The following is a 22088-nucleotide window of genomic DNA, read 5'->3' as shown; positions in this document are numbered from 1 at the left end:
ATCACAATGGCATCCTTTCTGACAGTTCACAGATGGAAAGAAGGACGAGCATGTCACACTCTAATTCTTGTAACAATGGTTTCATTGCCTGGCTCCCCATTCAAATTATATACTGCTATGTGTAATATTTATTTACTTGTGTGTCTTGTACCATTTTAGAAAGCAAAGATGGACTTTGTAATCCAAGGCGGAATCCTGAATTGGGTGGGAAGGCAGCAGAGAAATATTTTAAATAAATAAATATATTAAAGATGTGCATAGAACTGTCCTACAATCAGCCTTCAAAATGAATGTCTTTAATATGTGATAGCATGTACGTGTACAATTGTTTACATTCATGTGTATTTGAGCATCAGCGGCTCATGGGGTGGGTCACAGGGAATATCCTAGCTGCCTGAGCTGCTGGGTCCACAGTTGCAGTACCATATGAGATGCCAGGCATGGGTTTATTCCACTGGCCAGCAATGCGGTTTTACCCAGGAGCTGTGGTTTTCAAAGCTAGAGCTGCATGGGAAGGTAGGCATTCCTAGCAGCTCTCCACTGCCTATACCAGTTGCATGACCAGTTCCCTCCCTCCGCCCTCACTCTGGGTGCCTGCATACCTGCACTCTGTAAGGAAAGGAAGGCAGGAGGATGGTGGCAGCGGTGTATGATGGTCCACAGCCCCAGATGTGTGGCTACTGCTGTGCTACCACCCAAAGGTGGTGGAAGGTTGCAAGGGAATTCCTCCCATTCCCCAGTGAGTCCAAACATCTCTGTCTTTCAAAGACAGGCAAAATTGTGTCACTGGCCATTGGAATGAACCTGTGCCTGATGTCTCGTTTAGCTTGACCCACACTGTCTAGTGGAACTCATTGTAGATTACTGACATTGCATGCTAGCACCAGTTTCTGCTAGCCACTTGGTAGCTGGGTGCCTGTACAGTGCTGCAGCCGTGGTTCCCCGCACACGGCACGTGGTCCTCTCTTGCTTCTTCATGGCCACCTCTGGTAAGATCACTGATTCCCTTTTCAGTGGTGCTCTGTAATGAGGATATGCCCTGTGACCCTATCCCACAAGCCATTGCTGCACGATAAGCTAGAGGACCGCGAGGAACCATGGAAGCGGTAGCAATTTGGAAATCCCACTCCATCCCTCGAAACCATCCCATGTAGGGTTCTCTATGATCTCTAAAGCAGGCTGAATAAACTTCCTCACCTACTTCCCCTTTATTTCATTGACTCCACAGGTCTCAATTTTCTATGCCTTTTGGAACATATTCAGCATTCAACAGATGGAGAGAGTATCCGGGTTAGGCCCAGGTTCAAATCCCCGCTCTGTCATGGAAGTTCCCTGTGTGACCGTGAGCCAGTTACACACTCTCAACCTAATCTTCCTCACAGGATGGTTGTGAGGATAAAATGGAGGAGATAATGATGCAAAATGCTTTAGGGCATCATTGGGGATAAAGGTGAGGTATAAATGAACTAAACAAACAATAATAGCAATTGTTGGATACTGCATTCCCATTGCAGTATAGCTGTCATTTACAATTGGATTGGATTGTTCACATAGGAAAAGCTAGATGTGAATGACAGTTATAGTGGAATGATTATGTTTGGGGAAAAATACAATGGGCTTTAGAAAGGGGAGAGTGGGCAGGCGGGCATTGCCTCCTCCTCCGTGACTGATCCTGGCTGGGTGAAGGCAGGAGGCAGACATTGCCACCTGCTCCACTCCTGATCCTGGTTGGGTGAAGAGGGGGGGGGTAGGAATTGTTTTCTGCTCTGTGCTTGATCTCAGCTGGCTGAAGAGGAGGCAGGCATTGCAACCTGCTCCATACCTGACTCTGGAGGAGGAAGGAGGGGCAGCCATTACCACCTGCTCTGCTCCTGATCCATCGGTGGGTGAAGGGAGGGTGAGTATTGCTGCCTGCTCTGCACCTGATCCTGGCCGGGTGAAGAGGGGTTGGACAGTGCCTCTTGCTCCATGCCTAATCCCGGCTGGGTGAAAGCGGGGTGGGTGGGCTTTGCCTACTCTGCTCCTGATCCCAGCCACATGAGGGGGGAAGGCGGGCATTGCCACCTGCTCCATGCCTAATCTCGGCTGGGTGGGCAGTCATGGCCACCTGCTCCGCTCCTGACCCTGGCTGGGTGAAGGGGAGGAGGGCATTGTCTTCTGCTCTGCACCTGATTCTGTCAGAGTAAAGGGGGGCAGGCATTGCTGCCTGTTCTGTGTCTGATCCTGATAGGGTGAAGGGGGTGGGCATTGATGCCTGCTCCACGCCTGATTCAAGCGGGTTGGAGAGGGAGTTGGCATTGCCACTTACTCAGCTCTTGATCTAGGCTGAGTGAAGGAGGGGTAGGCATTTCCTCCTACTCTGTGCCTGATTCCATCTGGGTGAAGGGGGGGTAGGTATTGCTGTCTGCTCCATATTTGATCCCGGCTGGGTGAAGGGGGGCGGGCAGGCATTGCTGCCTGCTCAACGCCTGATGCTGGTGGGTTTAAGGGGGAGTGGGCATTGCCATCTGCCCCGCTCCTGATCGCAGCTGGGTGAAGGCGGGGGGGGGGGGCAGGCATTGTCGCCTCCTCCATGCCTGATTCAAGCCTGGGCTTCCCTACGCAGCGTCCTCTCAGAGGGACAGGCTACCTCTTCTGGGCTTCCCTCCATGACAGCACCCTCTGGAGGTGCACCAGGGTAGGAAATTAGTTGTCTGGAACACGGTTATAATGTGAGGATGTAGCTCAGGGGTGTGTTTTGTTCGATTTACAAGGACACATTTTTCTGCAACCTGAGTCCTGTGAATATGTAGAAACCCTTCCCTTGCTTGAGAGCAGCCTATTTCTTCTGCTTTGATGAGTGGCACAGCAGTCAGCTTCTTTACTGTTAGGTGTAATGATACTTTAAACTTCTAGAGAAACACAGAAGAGAGATTGGACTGTGAAGAATCACAGCTCTAGCAACCTACAATAATTAGTTTTTGTAAAAGGCATTTCCAGCATCTTCGCAGAAGAGGAAAAAATAGAGACAATGATTTACAGTCATGATTTTCATGATGTCCACTGATGTATTTCTTGAAGCCTTCTTTCTCCTTCCTCAGTGCAAACAGCTAACCCTGGCCTTCCTCCACCTTATTGGAGCAGGAGGTGCTTCAGGACAGCCTAGGAATGTCTGCAAGGAGCACGTATTCAGAAATAACTTTGTTATAGGAGGATGCTTGGCTTAGGACCTTCCAACATTTCGTGATTGGTCCTAGTCCCATAGCAGCCATTTTGTGCCCACCATCTGTTTGCCGCCCATAGAGTTGACAAGGTTGGGATCTTTTGGGACTGACTCTAGTAAATAAAGACAGGTAGAGGGCATGCAATAGTACTTGTGGAATAAGGTTTATAATGCCTGTTCTGGATGTCTTCTACAAAGCAAGGACAATGTAGGAATTCATTTTAAAAGGAAATCCTTTTTCTTCTTGATTATGAAGAAAAACATGAGAAAATGAAAAAAGGGTGGGCATCATACGAACAGGACAATTATTGTTGCCAATTCCAATTTGGGAAATTCCTGGAGATTTGTGGGGTGGAGATTGCAGAGGGTGGAGTTTGGGGAATTCAGCAGGAATTCATTTCCATACAGTTCACCCTCATTTCCTTCAGGAGAACTGATCTCTGTAGTCTGGAGATCAGTTGTAGTTCTAAGAAGACTCCAGGCCCCATCTGGAGGTTGGCAACCCTTAGGGCAATTCACCTTCAAGTTTAGCCTTGTGAGGAAATATGAATTATGTAGATCTGCAGTGAAGCTGTCACAAGGCCTTTGCAACTGAAGTTTTATAGCTGGCTGCTAACACTTTTATTCAAAAGCTTTTGGCCATTGGATTTAAAAAGAAAAAAATATCTATTTTACTTGCCTTATATTGGAGGGTTATTGCAACCCAAATGTAGAGGGAATACCTTGCTTTAATGGAGATAACATTTGACAATATGAATTTCAGGGCTGATTCACAGGATTCTTTTCGCATACTGAAATTGCTGCCTGGGGGATCCTTCAGGATGGAAGGGCAAGGGCCAAATGTCTTAAGAAGGAAATAAAATGTGGTTTGTGGTTGAATGTGAAACACTAGGGCTGCCACTTGATGAAAAAAAATCAGCCACTGAATGGCTTGAATTTTAACGGATTAACGGCTTCATTTGCATAAATTTGCATATAAACAAGACAACATTTTTGGAGGGAGGGAAGCATTTTTTCATCTTCAGATGATGCAGCAAATGCCATTTCAGAAGAGACATTCCCTCCTATGTGTGAAAAGAGAAATAAGTTCTCTCTTTTAAAAAAATTATTAGATATTCAGCCTGTCCTTCCTACAAGCAGGTTCCAGGCAGGTTACAACAACAGGCATGGTACCTGACAGGCATGGATTTATAAATACTTTCATTAAAAATAAAAAAAAAATCAATGAACCACTTTTTTAAAAATTCTGATTAATCATGGACACTTTTTAATCAAAGAAAACCTTTACTGATCTGATTAATTTTTACAATTCTAATAAGCACCGACTCCTGTGAGGGACTTATATCTGGAAACTCATAATTCCCTGGGCCTTTATGCACTTAGGCTTCATAACTTTCTTCAGACAGAGAAAAGAATAGAATTATACATAGATGCCTATGACTGGAAGGCATTATGAAGCTTGTGGATTGGCTGAGTCTATAAACAGTAGGAATTTGGGCCAAAAGAGCAAGAGAGTCAGTATGGAGTCTTGGTTAGAGTGCTGGACAAGGCTCTGAGAAACCCAGGTTTGATGCTCTGCTCTGTCATGGAAGTTTGCTGGGTGTCCTTGGGCCAGTCAGCCTAATACAGGTTTCAGGTTCGGGGGGGGGGGGGCTGGGCAACACTACTAAGCTCCCCTTCTTGCCCTTCCTTTTATGTGCCGCCATCTGCCTATGCATACTTCCTTTGCCCACTAGCAAGCTCTCCCACCACCTGCAGTTCCAGTTGCCCACACTACCTGCATGTCCTTTCCCTGATGGTGTTGGGTGGCGAGTGCAGCTAGGAGCGCTGCTGGCATGGCCACCAGGAATGCTGATGCTTTGTGCACCACCCACATGCTCTTCTCCAGCAGAGTTAGGCAGCATATGCATCTGGGAACAGAGGTGATAAAGCACTCACAAACAGGGAGGCAAATGCAGACAGCAGAGGAGATGGATGTCAACAGCAGTGGGCTCCACCAGATGCCACAGGCCCTGGCAGCTGCCCCACCTCACCATGTGCTGATGCCAGCCCTGATGTGAGTCACATTGGGGAGAAAGGTGGAAGTATAAATGAAGTAAATAAATACATATCTTCTGTGTACAGCAGCCAAACCAGGTAAAAAAAAAAGAGAACAATGTATTCTCATGATATTGCATTCTTGGGTTATTTTATAATTTAATGCACAAAGGACTTTATTTAATCTCCGAAATATTCAAGTCTACAGTGCAGTTCTGCAACATTGCTATGAGAAACACACTATCTTGTAGGGCCTTTATTTAAAAGCAGCTGACTGTGTTGAATGAATTGACGTCAAATGGAATCCATGAAAATCCAAGTGGATTTTCCATACAAATCCAACACTTGAGACTGGAAAATGGGACAAAAAAACTCCTTTGCTTAGTTTTATACATTCCAGTATCCTTCCTTTGAACTTTAACAAGCAGCATCTGTAAGTGACAGTAGCACAGGCTCACATGAATTCCTACACTAACGGTGTAGTCCTAAGAAGAGTTACACCATCCTAAACTCATCAGTGGATTAAGAAGGGTGTAACTCTGCTTAGAACTGCACTGCATAGCACTTTGGTAATGTTTGTGCTGCCAGTTCAATGAGGATTAGACTATAGCTGATACTCTCTGCTCTATTCCATGCTGAAATGAAAGCTATGACTATACCTTATTCTTTTCACTGAGTGTGGAAGAAGGCAGGGTGGTGCTTTAGAAAATGCCATTTTGCCTTCTGTTCCTGTCCAAGAGGACGGACACAACAGTCTGATTCCTTTGCTTGATTCATAAATTGATTGCAAATTCAAGCAGTGCTTTTAAACAATGTAAAGATGTTTGTTTTTTATTGAACCCTGAGACTTCTTCTCAACTCTACTGCAAATATATTCTTCTCCCACTGCTTTCTTATGGATAACCTCCACAACCTAACCCACACAACAGTTCTGGACAGAAATCTGTGGCTTGCCTTTCTATTTTAGTTGCCCAGTTTGTGATACAGTTTAGAATGCCTGATAATCACATTCAGGGAACTTCCTCCATTTTGTCGGCCTCTGATTCCTCCGCATCCAAGTTGCAATAGTTTTAAATTAAAAAACAACACAGCATACTATATATCTAGGGAAATGCAGTGAATATGCAGATCTGAAGAGAAGAAGTTCTATTGGAAAGATTCTTTGCTGGAGAAGAAACTCCATCTGTTTTCTAAGTAGGCAAGAATTAGGTGTCTCTGCTCTGGCTTTCAGCATGTTTTGGAAAGTGGTAGGGGGAGATGGTGCTTCTCAAGCATGAACTGAAAGCTGAATCCTGGGTGTGGGAATGAGCACATGTGACCCAGTCGTGCAGTGGCTTTCCAGGTCTTTGAGCATTACTGCCCACTGCCTTTTGCTGATGTTAATTGGTGACTGCATAGAGGAAGGGGAATCAGGGTCAGAGCTGTAGGCCTCTCTCCTAATGTTTAGGCATACTCCACCCCAATGTTTGTATAGAAAAATGTTACATCATTAGCTAATACCCACTGAACTGTATGCACAAGCTCCATCACGCCCCACCCCCTCCAGTAGCATAGACCATGGAGTGTGAGCTATGTACATGATTATACATTTCTATGCAGGCAGGATCCTGAATGTGTGCAAATCAGAGCTAAGCCAGCAAGTGCAACCAAGATGCCCCCCCCACCTTTTCATGTGTTCATCTGTACACAGATTAAATGCTTGCACAAGGGTCCCTTTTGGTTGGTCAGGGGAATAAGCTCTCAGAATTTCTCTCAGTTTGCACTTTGTCATCAAAGGGCAAACTGAGATAATAGCTAAGAGGACACCAACTGATTTGAGTGATGGCATTTGATTGTCGGTATACTCCTGTTCCTCTTTCTTGAAAATTAGGTTGTTGTAACAATGGTCAAAAATGGTTATTTGTGTTGATGCTTCCGACTGTCATTTGCACATGTACAATACATTGCTTCCATCAATAAGGGTACATTGCATATGTGCAAATGACAGTCAATATTTTTCCTTTGTTCCTATCTCTCTCAAGCGGCATACATTTTTCTCCTCTCCTCAATTTTATCTTCACATCACCCATGCAGAATAGATTAGGCTGAGTATGTGTGCCTGGCCCAAGGTCACCTGGCATGTTTTCATGGCAGACTGGTGATTCAAACCTGGGTCTGACGCTCTAACAACTACACCACACCGATTCTCTCTTTGACAACGAGGTTGCAACAACAGTCAAAAATGGTGATGTGCAATGATGACAGCCACATTGCTACCATCAGTGGGCAATGATGCTGTATGTGTGGGAACCAGCCCTAATTATAACATACAAAACCTGTTTAGGAAGGGGTGTTTTAAAACTGTATTTTGGTGATTTTGACAGTGCTTATGGGGCAAAAGCGTGACCAACTGTGCAGCCTAAGCAGAGTTATACACTTCTAAGCCCATTGACTTCAATGTGTTTATAAAGGTGTGATTCTGTTTAGGATTTCATTGTGAATTGTGCTAATGAGCTGTTGAAATGGTGTGTAAACTGCTGTCTTGGGAAAAAAGGAAGGCATAAGAGAGAGAGAGGGAACAGCTAGGAACCCTTCCATCCTGCCTGGGTGCAGTTCCAATTGACAGTAGAGATGGGCACAAACTGAAATATGAACCAAAATTTAGCACGAACCAGGTCAGTTCATGGTTCGTGAACTAGCGGTTCGTCAGAGCCCATTTCTGATGAGCCACTATGAACTTTAGGCTGGTTTGTTTGGTTCGCTTTTGGTTCGTCACTGCAGAACAGCCTGGCACCAATCAATCAGTTTCCTAGGCAACAGAGGATGGACTTCCTGCAGACCTTCTGTTGATCCGGAAGTGACCTTCTGCTGATCCAGAAGTGGTGATTTGCTGGCCTGGAAGGCACATTTTCACAAACCGAAACAAAACGATTCGTGAACGGGGGCAGGTTCGTGAAAGTTCGTGGTTTGTGGAATGTGACAAACCACGAACTGCATGGTTTGTCCCCCCCCCCGTTTGTGCCCATCTCTAGTTGACAGACCTCTTCCCCACCTACCAACTGCAGCCAGGAAAGCCAGGGGAAGCCACAACAGCAACCAAATACCCTGGAATCATGCCTGGACCCAGACCTTGCTGAGAATGTCCTCTCTGAGCATCTTTATTAAACTCATACATTTAAAGGAATATCTTGGTTTTCAACTTATACAAGCTGTTTGGGGACCCAATGGTTTTGGCTGAAAAAAAGCAGGGTAAAATACATTTGGCATCTATATGGAGTAAAGCATTCCTTCACAAAGCAGTCAAGCCCCATTCTGCCTTAGTATGGCTGGCTATCCTTTCTGCTGTCCATGTCATTCCTGCGGCAAACGCAAATAAAATCTTATTTTGCTACTCCTTGATCCTGCAGCTGTCCCCCGCCAACCAGCCAAACTACTGAAGCAGCAGCTTCCAATCCCACCCACCCAACACCCACCAGCAGAAGAGTAAACATATAGACATTTCTGGTAGGTTGCTGCGTTGGTCTGCAGCAGAACAGCAGGATTTGAGTCCAGCGGCACTTTAGAAAACAGCAAGATTTTTAGGGTGTGTTTGCTTCAAGAGTCAAAGCTTATACCGTGAAAATCTTGTTGGTCTGTAAGGTGCTACTGGACTCAGATCTGGCTACGTAGACATTTCTGACTCTCTCTCCGTACGCCTGTCTGGCAAAAAGGGCGTGGACAGCTGCTTAGAAGCAGGCAGCAAGTTCTCCGCAAGACTGCGGGTATTTTCTTCTTGCTGTTGCCAATTCAAACCGGAGCAGTACAACCCCGACGTTCCTACTCTGGCCAGAATTGTGCAAAGAAAGAAAGCGATCGGGGAGGGGAAGAGAACTGAATACATTATTTTAAGTAGTCAAGGGGAGGGGGGGGAGTCACAGATTTGGCGGCATCCGTGGCCGAGAGGTGGAGGGAAACCCCGCCTCCCGGATCCCTCCCGACCCACCCTGCAGCCTGCTCTCCCTGCATCCCCAAGGATGGCAGAACAGAGAATCGCTGCTGTGCTTTCCGCTTACGGCATAGCCCCCCAAAGGCTGCAGCCCGCGCTGAGTGGCTCTTCCATTGCGCCACTTTACATGTTACCGCTCCGCTCGCTTGTCATTGGCACAGTAGCCGGGCCTCATTTACATACCACGGTGGGCCACAGCCAATCCGGCTCGAGGCAATGCAGCCCGCTCGATGGAAGACAAGGGCGTGGCAGGCGCGCATGCGCCGCCGGAGCTTCCTTGTGCCTAGGCTTTGATTGCTGGAGAGGATTCTCGCTGCCTCTTCCCTCCGCCCTCTCCGCTCTCTTGCCTCGAGACTGGGCTGGGTTTGGAGCAGAGGGAAGAAAAGGCGACGCGCGGGGATTGCAACCTTTCCCCGTTCCTGCTTGCTTTTTTTTTTTGCAGGCTCTGCACACTCTTTATTATATTTTTCTTCTTGCAAAAAACCCCCCAACCCTTTCCCTTTTTAGTTGAGTCTTTTTTTTAAAAAAAATCGTGGTTTCTAAAGCATTTAAAAAAGAAAACCGCCTTTTTTGTTGTTGCAAAAAGCAGAGCAGTTTGAGGTTTGCGTGGGAGTAGTTTCCCAAGGAGAGAGATGTCTTATCAGGGGAAGAAAAATATTCCACGCATCACGGTGAGTTTCAAAGCATGCTTGCAAATAATGCAGTTTGTGTGTGTGTGTGGAGGGGGGTTGGGGTTGGGGATCAAGCCCTTTGTGTGTGAAGTCGGGGGGGAGGCGTACGGGCTTTTGCGATCGAGAGCGCAATCGCGCCAAGATTGCTTTTGATAAACCTGCGAATAATAAAAAAGTGCTAGCTAGCGCTGTTGGAAGAGGTGGAACAATGGTCGCCTTGAAGTTGCACTGGCGGCTGCGCATCCGAAGCTCCCCTCTTTTCTCTCTGTGTTGTTTGTGGCCGCAAGGATGCTTTGCTTGTCCCCCTTGGATCTGGCCAAACGCATGATGGCAGATCTCATGGACGCGGCTGGAATCAGCCGGGAGAGTGAGCTGTCCCATGCCTGAGGTTTCATAAGCTCCGGCGAATGCTTGCCAAGGGCTCCCAACAGACCGGCGCGTTCTTTGCAGCCCGTTCCGTTTTGTGGCTGATGGAAGTGGGACGGAACCGTTGGGTGGGCGAGCCGTGCAAGCGATCCTGCTCTTCGGGGGATGGAGGGCAGGTAGGGTCGTGAAGGGGTTGTGCAAAAGTGATTGCGGGGCAGCACAACGTACGACCCAGGCTTTGGCCAGAAATGGGCTAGGCTGGCCATCGCGCGTTTGGGTAGCATCGCCAAGGCTGCCCCTTCACCTCCCACTGCCTGCCTCAACGGGTGTGTGAAGTGGAAGGGGTGGGGGGAGTGGAGGGTTTGGCTGGGCTGCTGGATTCGCCCCCTCCTCTTTCCTGGTGTGATGGCGGCTCTGTTTTTTCCCACCCCCTTTACTCATACAAAGAAAGCTTTGCGAGTGGGGCTGCGAGCGACAAAGCTGATGTGTGTATGTGTTTTCCTCCAGGAGGTAATGGCGCAGCTCAGGCGAGAGGAGCAGATGGGGCCGGCTCTTCCCTCTCCCATCTCCATCCTCCGGCCAGAAAACAATGATGGGGGGCGGGGGGGGGAGCCAGAAGTGGTTCTTTATTGACCCCTCCTCAGTTCCCCTCCTCCCCTTCTTCCAGCTCTGTTAAGGCGAAATAGCATTTTATTTCTCTTTTGGAAAGATTCCTCTTGCAATTCCGAATTTCCTCTCTCTGTCCCTGCAGGGAGCCCTAAGGGAGAAGAAAGGGAACAGTTACATAAAGTCTCACATTCATTATTGAGGGATTGGACTGTAGTAGAAAGATTCCCAGTCATAGGGTTGCCCCATTTATCAGAACGTTGGAGCTGCCATCCTGGTCTGCTGCTGCTTGTTTTATTAATGTTATTTGCCTCAAGCATCCTTACTTTCTTTTCCTTTACCTATATGACAACGAGACACGCCCAGGGCGCATCTGTCATTGTGGTGAGCCTCTTTGGGAGTATTCAGAGGTAGAATGCTGCTTCTTATGCATAGATTTTTGAGAAGCGTCTGAGATGCCTAGCATAGGCAGCAATCTTGATGCAGCCTGCTTTGGTTCCCGGATTGGCATGGTACGTAAAATAAAACAGGAGTCCAGTGGAAGTTTAATAAATTTTATTTTTTTAAGGTGCTGCTGGATGCCTGTTTTGTTTTGCTGCTATAGGCTAACATGGCTACCCATGTGATGTAGTATGTGTAATCTTTGTAAATTTGTATTTTCTCTGCCGTTACAAATCTGACAACATAAAAAAAATAGGTTGCAGATCTTTGCAAAATGTTGGTCTGTAGTTGGTTGACAAAATAGTAGAGTCCAGTAGCACCTTTAAGACTAACCAACTTTATTGTAGCATAAGCTTTAGAGAGCCATAGCAGAGAGCTAGGTGCCTCGTCAGGTGCATCTAACACTGCTAACTCCTCTGGATCTATGAGCTGGTTGACAGTAATGCAGGCCTTCAGTCATATGATGTGTGGCGTATTGATTTCTTCCCCCTTCTTTAACAAATGAATACCTCATTTGTAGAAGTGACTGTAGTAACATTTGAAGACAAGGATGGAGAGAATGGATGAGAATGTGAATGGGTTCAATTTTTGTGGGTAGGTTAGAAAAACTCTACTGAGTTAATGGAGTTACAACAATAGAAAAGAATAAAAACACGTGATATACTGCATATACTAATTTGCCTGCAGCATTTCTCAGTCTAACAAATAATAGAACCGGGGGCTTGTCAGCTCAGGATGGAGGCTGAACTAAGTCTTGCCCAATGGCCTTTGACCTTTTCCGACTCACAGTGTTAAACCCTAACACGAACTATGTGGGTGTGCTTGTCATTTTGTACGCATATTTCCCTTGACAGTATTTTATCTAGATCTGAGTTCCCTGTTCTTGCCTCTCTTTTAGCTATTTTCCAAAATATCATATTGGTGCTGCAGATGCAACCTCTTTCCCCCAAATTGTCATTTAGTTGCAGATTATAATCTAGACCTGAAACGTGGAAAGTTTCACTGTACCAGCACCAATTAGCGATGCAATCCTAAAGAGAGTTGCAGCATTGTAAATCCATTGACTTGAATGGATTTAAATGGCTGTAACTCAGTTCAGGATTGCACTGTATCTCTCATAATCCGGATTAGTAGCACACGTCTTCGAGAGGTGCCCGAATTTAGAGGTGTCTGTGGAATAAGCTTAATCTTCAAAGTATTTACTTGGAAGTCATTTCAAGGAGACTTTTCTTCTGCAGAAGTGTGCTGGAGTTTGCAGCTTTAGTAAAGCAAACCTAGACAGCTCAACTGAGTGAGCTGTATCCTGCTCTTTGCATTTTAATCCTAACCTGTCCGGGGTATGAGACTGTACATATACAGACCCAATTCGGAATCCTAGGCAAGCACTTCCGTTAGCCTCAGGCCACTTTATGGCCTGCTGTACATGGCTATTGTAATGATGCCATGAAGGGGGTATTCCAGTTTGCCTCTTCAGCATTGTGCTGTGTTGCTCCCTACTCAGTAAATTAGAATGGTGCTGAAGAGGCAGGCAGGAGTGTGGGCCTGATCCTCTGGCACAGTCCTGTCCGTTTGGGCTTCCAGCTCATGCCCAGGATTGCTACATTTTTATCATCTCTCTACTCGCGCATATTGAGCAAGAGAGTGAACTGTGATTGAAGTGGTCCAGCTCTCACCTCAAATTGCAAGACAACCTGAGGCCACCCTTACAGGGCTGCTGCAAGAATGACAAAATAGAGTGAAGGAAGTATTTGGAACAGAGGCAGAGCTATATAAATACTAAGTATTAAATAGCGATATCCTAGCTGTGGGTAAACTGCTTTTTTGTGAGTCGCTCCTGTGTGGCTGGAGTAATGTTTCAGTGACCCAACCACATGTATGACAGCTGATCTTGTGTATCTTGGCCAGGGAATCGGCGTCCCACTGGGAGATTGGGTACCTGTTCCATGGTGAAGATCTGTGCACGAGTTGGGAATTCACTTCATTTTAAGACTATGGAACAATCATTACATTAGTAATTTGTATTTTATGTAGGAGGAGGGCTGGGATTTGGGGAGGGGTTGAGGCTCAGTGATGGAGGAGGTCCCAGGTGCAATCCTGAGCATTCCAGTTAAAAGAAACAGGTAGTAGATGATAAGATGGAGACTATTGAGATCTGGGAGAGCTGCTGCCCATCAAAGTAGAGGACACTGAATTTGATGGGCAAATGAGTCAATATAAGGCAGCATCGTATGAAATGCCAGAGGAACAGGTGGGTTTCCTGGTGGTTCTGCTAGACTTTTTAAAAAGTCATCATTTACTATGATGCCTGCATATTGTGCCTAAATATACAGCATAGGACACAATGTGCCCTGGTTATTGATGTACCATTAATAATTCCCCTCCCCCATCTAGCTACTTATATTATAGGCAGGCTCCTAGAATGAGTTTTTCACTTGCGAGCCCCTTTAAAAAGTGTTCTGAAACACCCAAGCCTTAAAAAAAATTCTTTCCTGTTTCTATCTGCAGTTGAAGTCTCTTGCAGGAAGTAATCATTGCTAACCATATCATGAGTTGGTTTTCCTGAGTAGAGGAGTGTCCTGGCTAATGTGTGCTCTGCTTTCCTCATCCTAAAGGGCATTTTCATATTTGAGGCTTCAAGCTCCTCTGTGGTTGAACTTGCGAATGTAAAACCTGTGTTACCCAGAACGCTAATTTTCATTACAATGCTCCTTTTGTATTTTCTTCTTCATTCACAACAAATGTGAACATCACTAGCAATTGAAAGACTAGAAGGTGTTTAGAGAATTAAGTATGACAATATTTAAAGACCAATGCAAACTAAAATGAAAATTTTTAATTTAAAAAAGACATACCAGAGTGTTATATGAAGATTCCAGTCCTTGTCTTAGAGTCCAGTCAACGAACATGGCATGCAATTGAACCTTCTGTGCACCAGTAACAAGGCCAGTGCTACCATTGCCACTGACCACCATTGTCCACCCAGGGACCACTGCCTGTCATTAACACCCAGTGTGGTATAGCAATTGGAATTAACCCGAATTAATTGGGATTTTATTATTACTCCAATGTTTTTAATTTAGTATTGTAAGAAGCTTTAAGCCATGGGGAAGTGTTTTAAATAAGTGAATCAATAAATTAAGCCATGATGTTCAGTGGGTGACCTTAGACCAGTATCTGAGCCTAGCTTATCTCCCAGGGCTGTTGAGGTCAAATGGAGGAAGAGAGAGCCTTGAGCTCAGAGAAAGGGTGGAATAAAAATAGCCCTCAAAGAAGGATGAGATCAAAATAGTCCTCAAAGATGGGGTCTAATTGGGATCATGGCCCAGCCCCTGCGCTTACTTGAATGTCAAGGCCCAGTCTTGTGTTAAAGACGCAAGGACTTCAGAGATATGCCTTTCTGCACTGTCTTATGGACAGGCACAGGGGTTGAAACCTGCTGCTCCACTCCTAGTTTCCTGTGTGTTCTCCAAAATAGCCTCTCATTTTGGGTACATTGAATAAATCAAGACCTGAGGCCACTTCACCCAGGCCTCACTGATGTGGCAATACTTCCTCAGGCTGTGTGATGACTCGTCCTGAACCCCCCCTTTCAGAAACCTGCATAGAAAGGGATTATAGTAGCCCTTTTTCTCCCTGACATAATAGTTTTTTACACTGAGGGACTTGGCCTGGAGTAGCATTCATTCATTGGAGTCCTTGCTTGAAGCACGTTTAATGTATTTCTGGGAGCTAGGTCCCGGTTTGAACAGCTAAGCTCCTAGTTCTCAAGATACCAAAGGAGTCAACTCTGGCAAGCAGGACTGAGAATTTGAGGAGCATAAATACAGGAAGAACTTGGATAAGGGCTACATCATGTCCTGCATGCTTTGAATAAAGTAGGTCAGGAAGGATGACTTTGAGGGCTTGTGCTATTGCTTATGCTACAATAAAATAAAATTGGTTAGTCTTAAAGGTGCTACTGGACTCTTTTTGATTTTGCTACTACAGACTAACACGGCTAACTCCTCTGGCTCTTTGAGGGCTTGACAGCTCTCAGTTTAGGAATTAAGCATTGCTTGATTTATTGGTCTCTCTCTGGGCTGAAGATCGTGTCTGACCCCTGAGATTTCAGCTCTAAAGATATTTTTATCATTGTACTGCCAGCAACCTTGTGAATATGAATTTTCGCTTATGGAAGGATGCAGTAGCTGAGGGATGTTCATTGCATATGACTGCGAGAGACAATGCTAGGTGTATTGGATAAAGGGCTGGGCTGGGGTGACCTAGCCACAGATCTTGAAGATTACTTGGGTGTCTTTGGGCCAATCACTTTCCTATCCTAATTGGTAGGGTTATGTGCTGTGAAACAGGGTGGGTAAGCATTGGATACATCTTGCTGCCCGACCATTGGTCCAGCTGGCACAGGGTCATCTGCTTTGACTGGCAGTGGTTCTCCTCAATTTAAAGCAGAGAAATATCTTTCCCTACGTTTGTTAACTGGAATTGAACTGGAACCATTTGCATGCAGAGCGTATAGTCTACCACTAAGCCACAGCCTTCTCTCTTTCTGAAATGCCTGTTTATATGTTGAAAATGGTTTAGTATTCCTGTGTGTTTTGGGTCTGGTAAGTGTCTGGATGGGAGACCTCCAAGTGTTCCATAATGGGAGAAAAGTGGGATCTGAATGTCATGCATAAATATATGCTTTCCCCATGATGAATGAATTTATAGTAGATACAAAAGAAACATGTTTTCCCTTAAACATCCTTGTTCAAGTTTGGGTCCAAAGTGGCTGCTGTGCAATTTTAGTTTTTTCTTATTTCTACCTAAATAACTTTTTCATCTGGATGGAACATAATAGCCCAGATTTTGGAACGAGAGCTTAACTAGCGAATATGGATTTATTTTTGTTGGAATATACATAAAATAGGTGGGGAAAGTTATCCACCAAATTGAAACTGTGCTAGGAAAAGACTTGTTTGTGTTGCAAATCCCATGGCAACAGACTTCTGGTCAGTTTCCCTGACTGCAGTTGCTTTCAAATAAGCCAAATGGGGACTTTAACCTTCTGTGGGTGTCTTTTAGGAAGTTAGGCTTACAACAGAGTTTAAAAATAAGACTTCATGGAAAACCATTTGCTTGCCTCACTGACAATGGTGTTTGCAGCTTTTCAGCAACTGGTTCTTTGAATGGTTTTATTTTAATTGGCGATGGATATAACTTTCTAAAACTCGGATCAACAAATGACATAAAATAAAAACTCATATTTTAAGAAGCTGAGAATATGCTTTTACTGCTACTTTATTGACAGTTAGGATGAAAGGCTTCCGCCTGCAGTTCTGAAGCACCATTTCATCTTTCCAGTTGAAAGTAGTGTTTGACTTGTTTATGTGGAACACCCTTTGAATAATTCAAAGTTTCCGTCCCCCCCTCCTCTTTTTAATCTGGCACTGCACACTGTCAGCTTCCTTGCACGATAATTATGTGTTGTATGATGTTCTCTTTGTTTCAGAGTGATCGCCTTTTGATCAAGGGTGGTAAGATAGTTAACGATGACCAGTCTTTCTATGCAGACATATACATGGAAGATGGGTTGATAAAGTAAGTACCCGGTGGCATTGTTTTTGTAGTGGAACGGGTCATGGGGAATGTAAAGAATTATAAACTACACTGCAAAAGATATCTCAGCTTGCATAGCAGGGTCAGAAGGAAAAACACCAACCTGATAGCTGGAGCTTATTGTAAGCAATGGTGAAGTGAGAAAGAAAAGCAGTATTAAGGTTGTAATTCTGTGGAGCTTACCATAGAGTAAACATATGTATAATCATGCTGTAAATGTGGATGGATATATTTAGGTTTTTGCTACGGGACTGGGTTGTTAAGAAGAACCCGGTAACAACTTTGAGGCCATCTCCTATGTTTTGTGAATACTGGTTGCACGTGTCATAAATGATACTTATTTGCTCTACTTTCACATTGAATAGGTGGCTGGGAGTGAAAGTAGATGAGGTTATGAGTACCTTTTCCTGATTGTCTCCAGTGCACTCTTGGCTAAATGCTGTTTGCAGGATACCCTTAGTCAATTGATGAACTGGCTTACCAGGCTGTAAGGATGGTTTGCCATTAGGCATGGTGTGATCTTACGTCAGTCTTCGCATTTAAAGAGACGGTACGGGGATCAGTGGGAAAACCAGAACACCAGTAAACACTTTGAGTAAGTGCTGCTCATAATCAAACACTTCCCATTAGAGTCCCACGCTCTTAACCACTACACCAAACTGGCCCCATGACCCTGGAAATGAATAGGGCCAACTTGATGACAGAAGAACATATTTTATGTGCATTGCATGCAAACATGAACTCTTTGCTCATAAGCTGGAAGCACATTCAAGAGAAACAGGCACAAGCATTCTTGCTCTGGCTTCTGCATACATGCGATCTCCAGCTCAGGATCAAAGTGCCTACATATGGAGGAAGGGTACACTTCCTCTCTGTGATCAGGAATGTTAAAAAAGCAGCACTGCATGCATATGCTTTGTGCACAGATACCCTGCTTGTGAGTCCGTGATTGCATGTGGGGAGGGTGGGGGTAGGATGAGCCACTTGTACCTGTTCTCTCTCTATGTACATTGATTCAATGCATGTATGGGTAGTTTGTAAGAGGGCTGGGGAAATTGTAACTTGAAACACTAACTAATGCACAGTGCAGTGTGGCCTGGATGCTGATGCCCTATCGGAGCCCCACTCTACTTATCTACCTGTGAGGAAAGAGCTCCTAATTATTCAGTGCCTCTTTACCTCTCTTTTACCTTCCTCAGCTCTTTGAGCACGTTAAAAAAATTCTGCTGGTGAAATGACCATTGTGGTTACCACCACTCTACAACTGATGTGAGCCAGCTCATAATGAAGCCTTTACAACATTCTTAACATGAGACTCTGATCCCACACCAAGTCCAGTTGAAGTCAGTTGGACAACTCCCCCACCCCCACCTGCACTGGCTTTTAAACTTGGAGTTCGTTCCTTGCTGTGCATACTTTCTGTCATATTAAAACATATTCCAGATTTCCTAGGACTTGAATTCTTCAGTGAGGGGAAAGAACAGATGAAAGTTCCACCTGGAGTGGTGCCTGGCTTGGCTACACGGTCAGATGCATCTGTTCTTTAGCTCAGAATTCAAAGTTGGAGGAGCCAGCAGCAGACTTGTAATTGATTGTAGTGTGCCATGGACAGCTTCCGTGTTTTAACAACATCTTAAAATATGAGCTGCCGTTGGTCGTCAGCTGTGATTTGGTAGCAAACATGGGCATAGGTTCAGTTTTGTGCATGTGGGACATACAGTTCCATGTGAAATAGATCTAACCTCTAATGTTTGCAAAGCAATTTGGAAACACCTGCAGATCTCTGAATCTTGCCTTAGAAGAAATTATGGCCATGTACGTTTTAGATTCCTGTAATCAGTTTCTGCTCAAATTCAGTTGATCCCACCATAGTCCCTATCAGGCCATTGTTTGGAGAACAAATGAAAGGATCCAGTGAGCAATCGCTTCTGCAGTTTGGTAACTTGGGCTGCAGAACCTAGTTCTGTGGTGCTGTACCAGAGACATCTGGCAAATGAGAATGTCATTAAGAAACAGTAGACTCTTTAGTTGTAAATTGCCTGGAGCAGGACTCTGGAGAGATGGCAGCATAGAAAACTCCTAAATGAATGAATAAATTGTTCTGGTGACAGTGGTGCTTTCCTATCTTGTGTCAGGGGCAGGCTTCGTGGGCTGGGGGGAAAGTCGCATGGCCAACAGAACAGAGCCAAATTCTCCAATGCAGTTTGTTGCAACAAAACCAAGAACGTCCTGGGCCATCTTTAACACTCGCACATTAATTGTGGCATAAAGTTTCCAGTTGAAAATCCAAAAAGCAAAGCCAGTAAGATATGGGGTGGGGCTGAGAGGCGATTCTTGATTTGTTTTGAGATCATACAGGGAACTGATTGAATAGTTAAATACATAAAGTTAAGTTTCTCTATCCATAGCCCTCCAGAGATGTAAGTCGTAAGTTTACTTTATTCCTTGGATTGCAGAGGAGTGTTCATCTAAATAATTTAATACCTTATTGGCTTTGCCTTTTGTATCTTTCTGGATTTAGTGTATATCATTTAGCATTTCCTTTTTTGGGGGGAGGGGATAAGCTTTTGCAGCCAGACGCTGCTACATTTTATGCATCCAGCCATGTGGGTTCTGGCTCCTAAAGGGTTACATCACAACCAATATGGAACTCTTTTGTATATCAAGGAAAGGAGATGTGTGTTTGTACACAGTTTATTACACGTGTACTTCTAGAACAGGGATAGTGAGTCTTTTTTGACCAAATGTCGTCTTCTACTACACCACTGGAGCAGCAGTGCTGGCAGTGCTTTGTTTGCTTGGGCAGAGTTTTAGCCCTGAATGCCAAGCAAAATGGTCCAGTGTGCCATTGTCGGCATGTGTGCTGGGGGTTTCCAACCCCTGTCCTAAAGAAATAGGGTTCCATAACATCACATTATATTGCAATTTTCCATAGTTTGTAGCCCGTTAAACACATCACTTGTTGTGCTTATGTAGTCATGGAAGCAAGCATGGTCATTGGGCATCTTCCATGATGAAAATAACAGTTGGCGAGACAGAGATGGAAAGCAATTGATTACATGCCACTCTTCTCTCCTTTCCACAGGGATAAAATTATGGACTACTTTAGTTGCAGCACATGTGGCTGTGTGCTCAGCCGTACTTCTGAAAAGTTCTAGAAATGTGGTGGTGGGAGACACATCTCATGAATGTGGGTGGTTAAGAGGCATCCTTGGGTGTGCCTTTGATTCTGTCCGTGACATTTGCATCAGACTCTGCTTGAAATTTTTTACTCAGACAAATTGGAGAGAACCTCATTGTGCCAGGAGGAGTGAAAACGATCGAAGCTCATGGAAGGATGGTGATTCCTGGAGGCATTGATGTCCATACTCGCTTCCAGATGCCTGACCAGGGGATGACCTCTGCGGATGACTTCTTCCAAGGAACAAAAGCAGCCCTGGCTGGAGGCACCACAATGATCAGTAAGACCTATCTATCCAGTCTAAAAGTATAGACCAAAAATACAGTCTTGCAAATATGAAGAGAGTAAGGAATTGGTTGTGGCTTCTTCTCACTGAGGTGGTCAGCTTGTGTCTGGGATGTACTCATTCTAGTGGCATGTGGGAGCTCACATTATGGAATGCTTCCATAATGTGAAAGATTGAAAAACAACCAACAGCATTATTTTGTACCAAAAGCTTACCATTTTAGATAAGCAGCTGGACTTAGAATTCTGTACCTTGACACACAAGTTTCTGTAAGAAGTTATTTGGTATGGAGAAGGTGACCTTTTACCTCAGTTGGAAGTCGGACAGTCCAGGGGTGAGTCACCAAGGAGAGGGTGGTCTGTGATAATTTTAAAGAGATTTTCCTCCCCCTTTCAGATAACAACCACTGGGGATATAATTTCTAGGGAGTACCCTGTGGTAGGAGAAAAGAGAGGCTCTTTAATTCATGCCCCATGCCATTTTCCTTCCAAAATCAACATCTCCACACAGTATTTTTTTGCCCAATGGTAAAAGTGAATATCTTTATATATTCCCCTCTGTGGGTATAAAAGCAGCTTGGGGGGAGGGAGGGAGGCATGGGGGGCTTTGTGGAAGATGGAAGTAAGGAGGGTTGAACTGCTGTAAACTATATTTTACGAGCGTTTCAGGATGAGAGTGAATATTGGAAAACTGATTGTTTAGGGTGCCTTGAGACATCAGTCTTGGCTCTTTTGTGATGCCTTCAAATTATACCAAAGGCATAGAAGTGGGGATTGAACATGATTTCTCAAAATGTGTTGCTTGGCACCTCTGTTTTGGCATTGATGCTCTATGCTCCATTTGAAGTTGTGTGGTGTGAGAACACACTGGAGCCTCCATCCTGTTTAGAACACAGAACATAGAAATGGGAGACATCTGTACTATCTGAGTTGGAGCAGTAGGGGAGAATAAGATATACCAGCACTTGGGAAGATTTCACTGTATAAGCCTGGTTGTTCGCTCTCAGCTAAATGATAGTAATACTATAACAACAACAGCAAAATCTGCAATAGAAAAGCTCTTCTTTGGTGGGTGGCCAGCATTTCTAAGAATAGGTGGAAGAAGCTGCAGAAATAAAATTGTATTTTAAGCATTCAGGTTTTTTTTAAATGTTGCAGTCTAGCATCAAAATCTTAGAGCTGTTAATTTTGCTATAGGGCCTCTTTTCTGACTATTATCACTAAACAGGTGGTCTAGAAATCGCACTATGCCACACAGAATCTGTTTCTCTTATAGAGCAGTACATACAGTTATAATAATTTCAGTTTTCCTTTTAATAGGTACATTCTAAAGTGTGGTCACGGAATACAGAACTGTAGATAAACTCTAGAAGTTCTGTGTCATGTCTTCTGTGTCATGAAATCTGTAAATATTGCTGAAATGTCCAGGTATTAAAAGTTCACTGCACGCTGGCTTAGGGATGTAAATTTTGTTTAATAAAGCAACTGTTTAAACTGTCAGTGTTATAATTTAAACATTAGTCATCCTGCAGCCATCTAGCCTACGTATGTATCAGCTCTGTTACTGATTTTTGCTACGAAAAAAAATTAGTGTGCTCTGGTATCAATCTTATGCACAGATGATTAACAATAAGATGCACAGATAATTAACAATACAATTTCCAGGTCAGCACTGGAAAACAGATGGTCCGGGAATGCACAGGTAACGTTTTCCTAGTTTTCCAAGCCTTGGAGAAT

The 22088-nt window shown here is 44.5% G+C and overlaps 1 protein-coding gene across 4 annotated transcripts in view; it reads left to right on the top strand.

Moving 5' to 3' along the window:
• The window catches only part of DPYSL2 (dihydropyrimidinase like 2), an 87320-nt gene that overhangs the window by 14709 nt on the left and 50523 nt on the right, over window positions 1-22088 (top strand). For 2 of the 4 annotated variants that reach the window (XM_054997528.1, XM_054997527.1), the window contains exons 1-3: window positions 9569-9874; window positions 16779-16867; window positions 20162-20346. In XM_054997528.1, coding sequence (XP_054853503.1) covers window positions 9836-9874; window positions 16779-16867; window positions 20162-20346 — 313 coding nt within the window. In that variant the 5' untranslated portion in view covers window positions 9569-9835. Of the gene's footprint in view, window positions 1-9568; window positions 9875-16778; window positions 16868-20161; window positions 20347-22088 lie in introns of those variants that run through there. The other 2 variants (XM_054997526.1, XM_054997525.1) reach the window with 1 other exon arrangement.

The sequence above is a fragment of the Eublepharis macularius genome, chromosome 14, assembly GCF_028583425.1.
Source record: "Eublepharis macularius isolate TG4126 chromosome 14, MPM_Emac_v1.0, whole genome shotgun sequence".
Classification (NCBI taxonomy): domain Eukaryota; kingdom Metazoa; phylum Chordata; class Lepidosauria; order Squamata; family Eublepharidae; genus Eublepharis; species Eublepharis macularius.
Note: the sequence above shows the minus strand (reverse complement) of the source record. Positions and strands in the feature narration are given on the sequence as shown.